Below are 14,614 nucleotides of genomic sequence, written 5' to 3' on the forward strand. Positions count from 1 at the left end.
AAGCTGAACAAGACAGAAACACGGGGAAGATTCACTTTGATACCAAAACACAAAGCAAATGTAAGTAGTCAAGTGAACTTGAACAGTGTTCTCTCTAGCTGTGCAAACTAGGAATAAGGTTCGAACAGGTTACTTTCGAGAAGTTAGCTCATTATCACCGAATAAGAGCAACCAAGGACTTTACATAAGAAGGTTAATTGTACGATTATGTCTACTTCATAAAGTTATTTGATGAGGGTTACAGTATGTAAGGCATCAGTGAAGCCTTCAAAGTTGTATGGGGGACATGACATTGTGGGGTCATTTTCAAATCCGATGCACCAGTGACCAAACGTGTATGTCAGATGCCAACGTGTATTAAGCCTCCAAATTATTGAGATTTTGAGAACTTACATGTTTTGAGATTTGGTATCAATTAATCATCCATCAATCTATGCATGGCCTTATTGACATGTCGTTCATGGCCGACATTTTATTGACCAATAAAATGGATGTCATAATATTCATCATCCATCCTCATATTCGTAAATATCCTTGAGCTGAGGAGATACCAACACGTAGGCAATTAAAACAATGGAGACAGTTTGTGTAACGAAGCAGGTGTGTAGAGAAGATGACCGCAGTGTGTGGTGAAGCCCTGATCCTATTCAGTAAATATTTGGGCTCCACGTAGTTGGCAGAGTGTATGATCCATAGCTAGAAGAGATACAATCTCCCATTTTACATCTGATTGGAGCTTTGTAAGGTCAACGCATATTCTCTTTACCACACCAGTCTGTGTGGCAGTCAACATTTGATATGATTCCACTGCTCTACATGGACTAAAGTTTCCAGAATTCGGTTTGAATCTTTAAGTGCATTGAACTTCATTTTCCCTACACCAGACAAATTTGCAGCAAACAAATGCAGTATCCATTTTCCGGATCCCTTCCAGATGCCACCGGATACTTACCCAAAACACATCCAGAAAGCATGGTTTCTGGAATCCAGGTATCCGGCAGAGAATACCTCACCGGATACCTCAATCCGGAGTATCCAAGCACAAAAGTGTAGGTTTTTTAAAAAATGTCAAAACACATAAAAAAATATTTGAAACTTACCAAGAAAATTGAAAATTGCTGCAGATATCCGGATGCAAATGTTCTTCATGAATTGTTTCTCGTAAATAATGTTAGCCTGGGCATGTACTTTTGGAGAAAATATTTTTCGATTTCATATATATGTCTTTTTAAATCTTGAGCGTATTAAATGTACAACTATCAGTCCTGGTATGATGATATCCTTAGGTATCCTCTTCATATTCCCAGTTTCTTCTTGCCTTGTGGGGGCGGTCGGGTAGCCTAGTGGTTAAAGCGTTCGCTCGTCACGCCGAAGACCCGGGTTCGATTCCCGACACGGGTACAATGTGTGAAGCCCATTTCTGGTGTCCCCCGCCGTGATATTGCTGGAATATTGCTAAAAGAGGCGTAAAACCATACTCAGTCAGTCAGTCAGTCTTGCCTTGTGGTTGAAGCGTTCGATTGGCCATATTGGTACAATGTGTGAAGCCCATTACTTGGTGTCACCCATCATAATATTTGTTGGAATATTGCTAAAAGTGGCATCAAACCATGTTCACTCTGACAGAAAAATGAAAGTCATTGGCTTTGTGCTCACTTGGGCCTTTGTTCCTGGTGAGATTAAAAGATTATTTTAGAACGGTATCAGTACTTGTAACATATAGACAGACGAGTTTCATTGAAGTTCGAAACAGAATATAATTGCCCCAAATAGGTATATAAGACTTATGGCATCCACAGAAAACAGCTAATAGAGTATCAGTACATAAAAATATCTATGTCATTTTCCTACTGACATGGAACTAAAAACTTTGTTCAGTGAGCTGTCTTAATTGTAAGAAAACTTTCAGGGCATTAGTATATTTGATGTATGTTTAGCACGTATGTTATGGCTGATTAAATTTATATTTCGTGATTCTAATGAAGCAAAGCAAAGAATTATTTTAGATTATTTGATTTTATGACTTTACATTGGTACAGTAAGGTGTTTACAAAAACTTCAAAAACAGAAATAGACGCTTCAATACCATTTTCTAAATATACAATTTAGTCAAATCTCAGAAGAATGTCAAGGAAGAAGAATATCTTAACTCTTTCAACCAGAAGGGTTTACTGCTGGGACACCGAGTTCCCAGAGACTCTTGAGTGATAGCTGAAGCCAACATTTATCGAAGACAATATCTGCTTGTAAAATATATTTGCTACTATATGTTATACACCATTCGAAAGGTCTGATCCTATGGTTTATATTGATGAAATTTATGTTTATCACATAATTTACATAATGTATTTACAACTTAATTTAGCTCGTAAATAAAAGATGTGAGCTAACACATTGATAACGTCCAGATTAAGGACCAAGAAAGTGAAACTTTGACAGTTTTCGGCAAATATAAGATTAAATAAAACCCACTTACCTATTTCTGTTTTATTTTCATTGTTAACATAATTGGAAAATCATTTTAAAAAGAATTATAAATATAAATATAGTATCTCTCATCACCAATTTCGCGATAACAGCGGCTGTCCGCTCAGTAACATGAAGAAATACCCCCATTTTCGAGGCTTTATATGAATAACACGTTCGTCGAAGACTGGCATATGACACATCGCGAGAGAGCTTATTCCTTCATCTTGACGCTCGTAAGATCGCCTGGAGTTTTTTCGTTCCGATAACATGCGATTTCATTGGATAAAAATTGGTTTCTAATGACGCTTACTTGCCGAAATCTACTACAAGGTTCGTGATTGGTCAAATTTGAGAACGTGATCAAAGGCAACCAATCAAATTACAGCTATGCTACTTCACAAACCTCCAGGTGAGACATAAGGTTGTGTCCAGACAAACTATCTGATAATCTTACTTACTTACTTACTTACTTTGGAGATTTAACGCGCGCTTTCCGACTGATGCGTATTTCGCACACGGGCCCGGCCAGGCCATTTAAAGTGGTGTGTGCAACCCAAGAGGGGGCTTTAGGGGCTGCTTATATAGAATTTGGGAATTTTCAGATTTGGAATAGATGCCAACGGGGTTGGGGAGGAGAACTAAGGGAGCTGGGTATGGTGGGTGTTTGTTTGTTTATGTGATTTTAATTTGGTAGATTATTGTATTTTTTTATGCGTTTTATTAGTTCCGTTTTGATTAAGAATACGCCTAAGGCCTTGAAGTTTTCAAGTTTATGTTTATGGGTTTAGTATTTCTTCTAGAGAGAGCCATTTTTAGATTGATGGTGGTTTGTAATGCGGTTCGATGTGTTAGATAGTGTGTGCAGTGGATGAGTGCGTGTTCTGGGGTTTCTAGTTGTTTGCAGTGTGGACAGTTACCTGTAGTGTGTTTTTTTAAAATTCTTTTAGGTGGTTATTTAGGTTGGCGTGTCCTGTTTGGAGTTTAGTGATTACTCTGTCGATTTTTTTTTATGGATAGAGAATTTTGGTTTGGTTAGTGGTTTGTTGAGTACTTATTTGATTTGGCTATTTGAGTTTAGATATAGGTTATGCCATTTTTTGATGATTTTTTGCTTGTCAACACTTTCAATTTCTGATTTTGAGATGGGTAAGTTTAAGCTTATTTCTGGAATTTTGAGGGATAGTTTAGCTGTTTTATCGGCGTTTTCATTACCGTATATTCCTACGTGGGCGGGTATCCACAAGAAGGTTATTGTCTGATAATCTACCAAGGGCGGCCTTTGTAGCATCAAGGGATGCAGCTAATCCTAAATAAACCTCAAACAAGCCTGCCCCACCTTTGATGTTTATTATCTCGCTATGCTCACAACAGCTCATTAGCAAGATGAACTCTATGTCAACTCATGTGGATTAGGAATTAACAGGACAATTAGTGTCGGTTGGGTATTAGCACTGTTAATTACTTAATGGAGTAGTGACGGCTTAGTCAATTTCCAACCACACTGACTGCTATTCTACTTATCAAGTCAGTTTACAATGTAACATGTTTCTAGGGACCAATGAAATGTATCTTGCTGGAAAATAGTTATGTACAGTTGAGACATCAGGGATTGCTTATATAGGAATTTTGAAATTTAGAGATTTGGAATGTATGCCAGCAAGGGGAGAGCCTGAGGGATGTGTGGGTGTTGTTGGAGTTTGGGAGTTTTTCCTATTAAATTATATGCTTATTTTTGGAGAGTTTATATGCAGTTGATTAAGTCTCTTTTGATTAGGTATTTGCCTATGGCTTTAAAGTTAGACGTGTTGTTTCGTGGGTTTTCAATTGTAACTAAAGTTAATTCAGGGTTCGAGTTCAGTGAGTGTTGTTCTGTGTGTTTTGTAGTGTGGGCAGTGTTGGCATCTACCTGTAGCGTGAACTTTTATTGTTTTAAGGTGACTATTTAGTTTGATGTGTCTTGTTTGTAATTTAGTTATGGCCCTGTCTATTTTTTAGGGGTGGAGTCTCTTAGGTGTAGTTAGGTTTTCTTTAAGTATCGGTTAAGATTGTTTCCATGTTGTTTGGACCTGGCTGTTTTGGAAGATTAGGGTGTAAAGTTTTAATAATATTTGAGGAGTTTTGGGGGCAGTTGTTTCATTATCTGATATGGATTTAGGTCGAGGTCTGGGCCTGTACACCTTTTCCTGTAATGAGTTACTTATAGTAGTTCCTCCATAGTATATGGTTGGTTTATGTCTAAGTTATCGTCTTTTGGTAATTTGGTGAATTTAGGTTCTAAGCCTGGAATTTAGGGCTGAAGTTGCTAGTACTACTTACGGCCGAAAAGTGGTTAGCTGGGTTCTTTGCCTTTTGAGAGAGGTTTGTTGAGTTGTTTATGCTGGGAGGTTTGTTTCGTAGGACATCAATGTTGGTGTTCTGTCGATAGGCATCCGTTAATGATGATGTGTAAAGCAAAGCGTTGTTGTCCTGGTATACAACTTTGGCATTGGCCATAAGGGGAACAACATGTGGCTCAGTGTCTGGTCAATTTACCTTTGTGCATTTCTGCTTTCCTGAACATCATGAGGCTGACATATCATCCGTCAGCCTGCTGTACGTAGACGACTACAAAGTGTTCATGATGACACCTAAAAACAAGACATCATTCACTTGCCGACGGAACATAAGTCTGGGCTCATCGCTAAACCATACTTGTCTCCAGGGCAGCTGAGGCCACAATTTGTGCAACTGACACCACTGCCATCGTTTGCGATGTTCCTGTGCTCAAACGACACCATGAACAGTTCGTCACTAGCGTTGTGCAGTCTAGTCCGACATTTGACGCAGACCTGGGCCCATTTGCACAAAACAATCTTAGTTACAATCGATCTTTGGCGGCTACAATCAACTTTACAATCACCATACAATTGTCCTACTCCACTTGCACAAACCGATCTTAGCGCGATTGTAAGACGGCTTGGGGTTAAGATCGCGATCTTAGCTAAGATTGAAATCTTCAACGGTGGAGGTACGAATATTTTAAACTCGACTCCCGTCTACAGTTGTTTGCAAGAAACGGGCATAGTTTGCTGCGCATAAAATAAGTGGAACCGGTAACGACATGCAACACCTACCTCCCTCCATCGCACTTTGCACAGTTTCAAGAAAGGTCCCAATTATTTGAAGGAAACGATTACTAGAATGAAGACATATATTTTTGTCGGCATTAAAACTGTCGTGATTTAGGAATTGTTTTCTATTTCAACAAGGGAAATACCTACTCATGTTTACAAAATAAATACATTATTTAGCAACTCAATTATTATGAAAATGAAAATGTATAATAATAATATTTCCTAAAACCATAACATGTAAATCCATGATCGTCATCTATTTGGGGGAACTTTTCATAAAATCCTAAATATACTCTTCAAAATATAGGGGAAGTTCAGCGATTCAACAACATTGATACACTGGGTAAGGTAGAGTGTACTCTACGGGCTTATACAAAGGGAAACCACTCCCATCTAGAGTATAAACTAAGATGAGCTGCCCTTGATTTATCGAAAAGGTCACGGACGTAACAAATCGCTTGCGGGACGACTTAGGTTTTTATCCTTCCCTTGTTTAGCGAAAAGGTATGTTGTTTCATATGTCTTTCAGTATTGAGTCGGATGGGAATATTCCTTTTAGCTATCGACTCGATAGTTACGTGTTTAACTATGGTAATTAACGATATTTCTGACGTTAAATCTGTGGTGCGTTCTCCACGCATATGGTTTTGGCGAACCTGCATATTATTTGGTCACAGCTTTTCTCTAACGGTAACCATGGCAGTGTACTGTTTCCACATGACATTACAATTACAAATACTTTGGCACTAAGTCGACGATTTTGACTTTAAATACCGACTGTATACGTTTGGAGTTTCTTGTATACATATATTTTGCCTATAAAAAAAGCGATAGACCAAAATGGTCTTCAAATTAAAGAACTGAAACGACATGCCATTGTTATGACAACATTCACTCATGTGTACAGGTCCGAGACGGCCCCTGTGCATTGAAGATTTGCAAGGGTATGAAATGTCTGAAGACTCGAAGTGGAAAAGCTGTCTGTGTCAAAGGTAATTGCTGAAATGTAAAATAATCAGCCTCCTTGTTCTTGACATTTCTTTTAACGAATCGATTTTGAATAAAGAGTTATATTAGCATTTCAGTCTTCTTCACACTCTTCCTACTGCTTAACACAGAACTTATGAAGAAAAATGAACACACAACACTTTAGGATGTCCGCTGAATACATTAAGTTTGGCCTTTAGAATTATGAACACGTCTCACATCTCATTGAGTAGTTAAAAGTTGGCTGGGATATGAGATATCAGTATTCGGTTTCCTTTATTTTACCATGGCCAATATGTCATCCTTTTGTTTATTTGGGATATCAAGTCAAAGAAATCAGCAAATTATAATATTGTAATATATGTGACTCAGGTTCGGTATATATATATATATATATATATATATATATGATTTGGGATTTAGGATTCATTGTGATAGAAATGAAAGTGCTTCTATTCATATTAAACATACAAAACAATACCTGTCTGAATGTGAATTGAAAGGCCTTACTCATCTTAAACAAATTACAGACATCGTTATTTCAACAAAGAAAGATAATTTCCATATTAAATGATGATCAACATTATAGCATTTGTGGTAAAAGAGAAGAAAAACCTGTCCAGAATGAGGTTAAGACATTGTTATGATGACGAAATTCGAGACAAGAAAAAGGACTATCTTATCAATTTTGAACCTTAGACCGCTACTTTTTATGGCCTACTCAAAGTACATAATAGTAAATGTATTCAAAAGGAAATGAATGATCAAAATTGTGAATATATTAATTTTGAAAATCCTGAGGATTTATCATTTAAACCTATTGTGGGAGGACCCGAGAGCTGTACTCAGCGTCTTAGCATTTGCATGGATATAATTCTTTAGCCCTTATGTAAACATGTAAAAAGTGTTCTCAGAGATGACATTGATTTTTTATGTAAATTACCTACTGGGGTACCGGAAGGATCTATGTCAGTTTGTTTTGATGTTGTTAGTTTGTACAGCAATATTGAAGCTGAGCTCAGACTGGAAGCTATCAGATACTGGCTGAAAGAATACTGCCATGAAATACCAGATAGATTTTCGGATGATTTTATGCTTTGATGCATTGAAGTTGGTTATTACCAAAAACATGTTTTATTTTGATGGATCTTACTATTCACAAAAGAAAGGAGAAGCCATGGGTACAAAGGTAGCCCCTACTTATGCAACCCTTGTGTTGGGATTTTTAGACAATATGTTTTATGATAAGGTAAGAGATACTCTTGGTGAATCTATGAGAGAACAAATAGAACATTCATGGAAATGGTTTTTAGACGACTGGATTATAATATTAAAAACCAGTGAAAGTCAACTTACATCCATTCATAAAATTCTAAATTCCTTAATGCATCACTCAATGTCACTGTGGAAAAAGCGAATCCAGTTCAACCTTTCTCGATGTAAGAATCAATTTAATATCTGGGAGATTTGTACAAACTGATATATTTTATAAAGATATGAATACGCACCAATATTTGAATTTTGGATCATTTCACCCGTATCATACCAAAAGTAATATACCTTACTGTCTCGCAAGACGTATTTATACCATTGTTTCCGGGAATTATGTTAAAACTACCCTCCTTCCTGAACTTAAGTGTTTCCTACTGCATCAAAATTAGCCCGCAAAGCTAATTGAAGATAGCATACAGAAGGCGCTTAGTATTGAGCAACTAAAACTGAGAGAAAAGTCTGAAGAAAACAATATGGGGAATAATATTTCTAGTATCTACCCTCAACCCTAATCATGAATAAACATTGTCCATGGTTCAACGACACATGACTATTTTGAATCAAAGTAATAAAATGGAGAAGATATTGAGCAAATACAAAATTATCAACAGTTAAAGACAACCAAAATATCTTTGAAAGATTTTGACAAGTTCTTAATTTGATCCTGTTGTCATCACTCCACAGGTTTCTAAGTGCGGTGACAAACGTTGCCTAACTTGCAGCAATATGATTGGAGGCTGTTCAGTCCAAATTACAAAGGACACTATATCTACTGTAAAACTAAATATGACTTGTGATACTAGAAATGTTATTTACTTGATTGTTTGACGTGGATCGAAGTAAAGTATATCGGAAAGACATAACTTAAATTAAAATGAAGAATGAATCTTCAACGTTCACAAATAAAGCAGCCACACAACCGCACGAGTCCACTCAGTGAATATTTACATACATGTGGAAGCGGCAACGTTTTAGTTTTCCCGCTATATAAGCTAAATTATGATCATGAACCTACCTTATTTCCAAAATAGCAACATTTCATTCATAAATACGCTCCTAAGTTAAATGTAAAGGGTTAAGTTGTCATTGGTATCGTGACGTCATACTTTTCCTAAATGTTATGACGTCACGTAACCATATGTTACAACTTCATGTCCGTTATTCAGTTATGGCCTGATGAGACTCATATCTCGTACGAGCTGTAAGTGCTAGCCAATTAAAAGCGTGTTCAATCTTGCTTCACTTATTTAATTATTACAATATATATATGTATGATGGACTAACGTGGACTTTATTATTTTATTATATATTACATGTACACCGAGTGAACATTTACCTCATTTTTGTATATATATACACACATATATATTATGAATACATACATTATATATACATTATATTAGAATACATACACAATATATATATATATATATATATATATATATATATATATATATATATATATATATTACAAGCACCAATACACCAGCAAACATGCCTATTATGTACTGCTGCTACCACATATGACCAATTGTTTTCCCGTTTAATGATTGGAAACTTAATCCTGTGTGTTTAATATAAATTATTAAATATGCATTGATCTTGTATGGTTATTTCGGTACCAGACTTTCCAGTGTACATTCTACCCTCGCTGCTTTACACAGGATTATTATGAGTATCGAGAACAAGGACTTTGCATGAGATGTTTCATAAACTAATTTCCAAAATAATGTTTGTGTTTGAGTAATACAAAAAATAACAGTAGAATAATTGTCATTTGGAGATTTCAGATGTACAAGGAACGGGACATCTAATGTACACAATTTAATAAACCAGCTTGAAGTGTTACTATTTTGACTAATGGAAACCAAATATGAGCCAAGTAAGAGTATGTCAACATAGGCTACAGGATCCTGATTAGGAACACGCACAAAATGAGTATTACTTGCAACCAACAGCTCGGTTATTTGACCAACATCATAAATCAAAGTATCCATTGGGTTTCTAGTTCTTGATTCTAAGTTCTATTTTGCGGTGATGTTAAAGTGATATTTTGATATAATAAACGAAAAGTAACGCATCCTGATCCCATTTGAAATTTGGTTTCAGCATCGAGTGAAGTGATATGTGAACAGGATGTTCCACCATTTGGGGCATGGGTAACACAACCCGAGGATCACGAAGGTAAAGGCATTCATCTGGGCCTAGCTTACGCCCCTGCTGTTTAATCTCTGTATATGATTATTACAGAACTAGGCTGACGTTTAGAGCTTAGAAACAGAAATGTCACTGACATACATCCCCATTACATAGTAACCTTAATGTGACTAGTCCATGACACATCAACATTGGATAACAACAGTAATGTAGAATGTATTTGTGCATATAGTCTATGTTCTACAGCACCTGTATATTTATTATAGGTCGTGCATTCATTTCTGTGCCAGTACATTTGCCACATCCTTCTGACATCATGACCTACGAAATAAGTGTCAAATAATTTTCTACTTATTACTTAGGCCTCCCTCTGCTATCCTTTAGTGGAGTAGAGTGAAGTTGACATGTGATTTTGTTCATAAATATAATGAACAAAACCATTTTCTTAATCATAAGAAATTACTGTCAGTCATGCTCACAGAAACTGTTGTACAAATGAAATCATAAAATAAACTCTCTGAATGCATTTTTCTACGCTATCATAAGTTTGTGCAATTTCATTTGATACTCTCTTTGATACGCCTAAACATCTCAAACTGATAGTGTAACCGGGTCCTTGGTAATGATTTGGTTTGGTTTGGTTTGTTGTTTAATGCCGCACTCAGCAATATTCCAGCTATTGAAGGCGGTCTGTAAACAATCGAGCCTAGACCAGACAATCCAGTGATTGACAACATGAGTATCGATCCACGCAACCAGGACCGATGACATGCATCAACCAAGTCACCGAGCCTGACCACCCGATCCTGTTAGTTGCCTTTTACGACAATCATAGTCGCCTTTACGGCAAGCATGGGTTGCTGAAGACCTACTCTACCCCGGATCTTCACGGGTCACTTGGTAATGATTGGTCATCAGTGGTAAAACGACTGCATAGACTGGGACATCAATCCCGTGACGTAGCTGATATTTCACTGATTGCGTCTGTCCTTGCTCATAATATCAATCCCAACATTACGAAATGGGTTGCATTATATGCTACTGAAATTCCACTGTAATTAAAAACTAGCACTGAACAGAACACACATTGATTTATGTGTGTAACTTTACACATACTAAACAAAATAAGATGAAGATTAATACAGAATTTTCAATGTATGTTTCGAATGACAAATAGAGAATATCACCCGAATGTCTTTTGATATGAAATGTATCAATCACGAGGTGATAAAAGAGGAATAACTCTGAAGCTAATTTATCATCCAACATCATTCTTCCAACTTCTTTAGTTTGTAGACGGTAATAAGCAGTGGCTTAAGTGTTAAAGGTACTGCTTACAGCTTCATTAGTGATGTCATTTGATTGTGCCTTCATGGTAACAATGACGTCACAATGATCTACAAAGCATTCTAATCCAATTTCAATGTAGATGTCACCCAAGCGATATCTACTGTGGAAGCCAGTTTTGCATGATAAATATTGATGTCTTCTTTCAGTAACACAGAATCACACACAAAAGCAAAGTCAGTTAAACACTCATCTCCTCGATGCCTGCAAGAATGGAGACACGTGCCGAGTCAAATACTTATTATCTGAGGGTCATGCAGACATCAACACAAGAGGACAGAACGGCATGACACCACTGATGCTTGCAGCACAGAATGCTCATAAACAAGTGTTTGACTTTCTCGTGGGGCAAGGAGCCAGTATGTCAATCATGAGTAGAGCTGAGATGAGCATCCTTCATGTGGCATGTGAAGGGAGAAATATTCCAATAGTGAAGTATGTCCTCGAACAGAACGTGACAGACATCAACAGTAGAAGACGGGACGGGTCGACGGCAGCCATGTTAGCAGTTTTAAGGGGACACGGAGACGTATTTAACTTGCTGCTGAGTAAAGGTGCTGATCTAACACTATTTGATGACAAGGGGTCTACTTTTGTGGATCAGGCCATTCGGGGAGGAAATACTGAGATAGTAGAGTATGTATTGAAACAGAACAGTGTGGACATAAACAGGAAACACTGCGGGCTGACACCTGTCATGCTTGCAGTACTTAACGGGAAACTAGACGTGTTTAATTTCTTAGTGCAAAAAGGCGCTGATCTGCCAATAATGCATGCTGATCATGAGACAATCCTTCACATGGCATGTAAAGGGGGAAATATTGAGATAGTGAAATATGCTCTCGAACAGAACACTGATGCAATGAGCAGCAACGGCATGGATGGCCATACACCAGCAGTGATAGCAGCAAAGATGGGTCGCAGAGTCATATTCGATTTACTTGTAAAGAAAGGAGCTAATCTGACTATGAAGGAAAAAAACAACAATATCCTTCTTATGGCGTGTAAAGGAGGAAATGTGGATATAGTAAAGTATGTCCTCAAACAAAATATTGTAGACATCAACAGCAAAAACGAAAGAGAATTGACACCAGCAATGATGGCAGCACGTTGGGGACATAAAGAAGTGTTTGACTTACTTATCAGTAAAGGAGCAGATATAACTCATGTGAGTGAAGAAGATGAAAACATCCTTCATTTGGCGTGTTATGGCGGAAATGTGGATATAGTGAAGTATGTCCTCAAACAAAACATTGTAGACATCAACAGCATAGAAGAAGAAGAAATGACATCAGCAATGATAGCAACATATAAGGGACAAAGAGACGTATTTTATTTACTTGTGAGAGGAGGCGCGGATCTGACACATCAGGATGAGGATAATTTCAACGTCCTTCATGTGGCCTGCACTAACAAACAAACTGAAATAGCGAAGTATTTGATCACAAACACAACTGTGGACATCAACAGTGTAAACAATCGCGGCAAGACACCTGTGATGCTGGCGGCACTCAATGGACTTGGAGAGGTGTTTGACTTGCTGGTAAGTAAAGGTGCTGATCTAACAAGCGTAACTGCACTTCAGGAGAACATTCTTCATCTGGCTTGTGATGGATTAAACGTGGAGATGGTGAAGTATATTCTCACACAGAATATTGTGGATGACATCAATTCAAGAGAATGGCTTGGGAAGACTCCACTAATGAATGCAGCAGAAAGGGAAAATAAAGAAGCATTTGATTTACTTGTGCAGAAGGGAGCGAATCTGACATTAGTAGATAACCATGACAACAACATTCTTCATTTTGCCTCGAAGGGTGGAAATTTGGATATAGTCGAGTATATTCTCGCACAGAATATTGTAGACATTAACAGCAGAGAAAAATATGGACGGACGGCAGTAATGAAGGCGGCCTCGACGGGGAAGAGAAACGTGTTTCACTTCCTTGTGACGAAAGGAGCAAATCTGTCGTCCGTTGATACAAATGGCGACACCATCCTACACTTTGCCTGTGAATCCAGAAATATAAATATTGTGAAATATATCCTTTCACATGTCACTATAGCTACTGCCGACAAAGAAAAGGTAATTCTGGCCAATAAGGGTGAAAGTGGTAGCTGTGCAGTGAATGAACTTTTACTGCAATATTGAAGAAACATCATACCAAATATATGCAGATTGATGCACTGTTATACGAGTCCATCTTTCTAAATAATATTCGTTATAATAAACACCCTAAGAGTCAATAAAAAATGTCCATAAGCATAAGAATGCTCTACTAAAACGCAAATTATATGACTTTATCATAAGCATGTATTTGTTAATTGCTATCAAATAGTGATAATAACACGCAACCGTGTATTGTACAATTGTAAACAGGGCATTGCATAGGGCATCATGTTTGTCAAATTTGGAATTGTCCTCTGCATGTCTCCCATAAAGCACTTTTAAAGCGTTGTTGATGCCTTGAATGTTGCAATCTTGACCAAACAACACTTGAGAAAAGGTGAGCATAAGTTTGTTTTATATCATGCTCTATATTACCTCAGAAGTTGTGAAATGCAGACACCAAAGGCTGGAGCTGTTTGAATATTACTCGACATAAAGAAGAAGTTGGCTTTTGGAAAGATGAAGGCATCCCTTTTATCATACAGCCTTGTGGAGAACGTTTTGCCAATCAATTGGAATTGGGATTCGATGACATGCATCAGCCAATCCGACGAACTTGAACACCCGATCCAATCAGTCGCCTCTCATGACAACATTAGTCACCTTTTATGGCAAGCATGTATGGCTGAAGACCTATTCTTCACCGGATCCTCACGGGTTTTACTTGTCTCTTAGGTCTAGTTCAGATGGGCAATTCGTTGGAAAGGCTTGGCTATTTGACTGTTCTTGAACGATATCTGATAATCCATATACCTGAAGCTAAAGTTAAACTTATTCGCCTAATTACCTTGCTTTGACGTTGCTTATCCGACCAGTGCCGATGGTAGGTTGGTGTACCAGTTTATATGGACTACACCTGTTGATCATACTGGTCTTTGCTGCTAATGCCCAACATATAGGGATGTTTACCAATCACACTGATTTTCCATCTTCACATTGTTTAGTGTTATGTGGCAGTGTATTTTGTTGTTGAACAATGATTGTAATTGTGTTACATTGTTTCTGTTGAGATTCGGAAGACGCTCATTGCATTGTTTTTGGACAGTGATTAGTCATCAGGGATGTGGTGGTGTTTAATGTAAGCAGTCGTCAGGAAGTT

At 37.5% G+C, this 14,614-nt stretch overlaps 1 protein-coding gene across 1 annotated transcript; it reads left to right on the forward strand.

Moving 5' to 3' along the window:
• The first annotated feature begins 11,631 nt into the window (after positions 1–11,631).
• LOC124113560 (ankyrin repeat and KH domain-containing protein 1-like) lies at positions 11,632–13,497 on the forward strand. The gene has a single exon (XM_046473963.1). The coding sequence runs from the start codon at positions 11,632–11,634 to the stop codon at positions 13,495–13,497; it is 1,866 nt and encodes a 621-aa protein (XP_046329919.1).
• The last annotated feature ends 1,117 nt before the right edge of the window (positions 13,498–14,614 follow it).

Source organism: Haliotis rufescens, unplaced genomic scaffold, assembly GCF_023055435.1.
Source record: "Haliotis rufescens isolate VD_foot unplaced genomic scaffold, xgHalRufe1.0.p SCAF_14, whole genome shotgun sequence".
In the NCBI taxonomy this organism is placed as follows: Eukaryota; Metazoa; Mollusca; class Gastropoda; order Lepetellida; family Haliotidae; genus Haliotis; species Haliotis rufescens.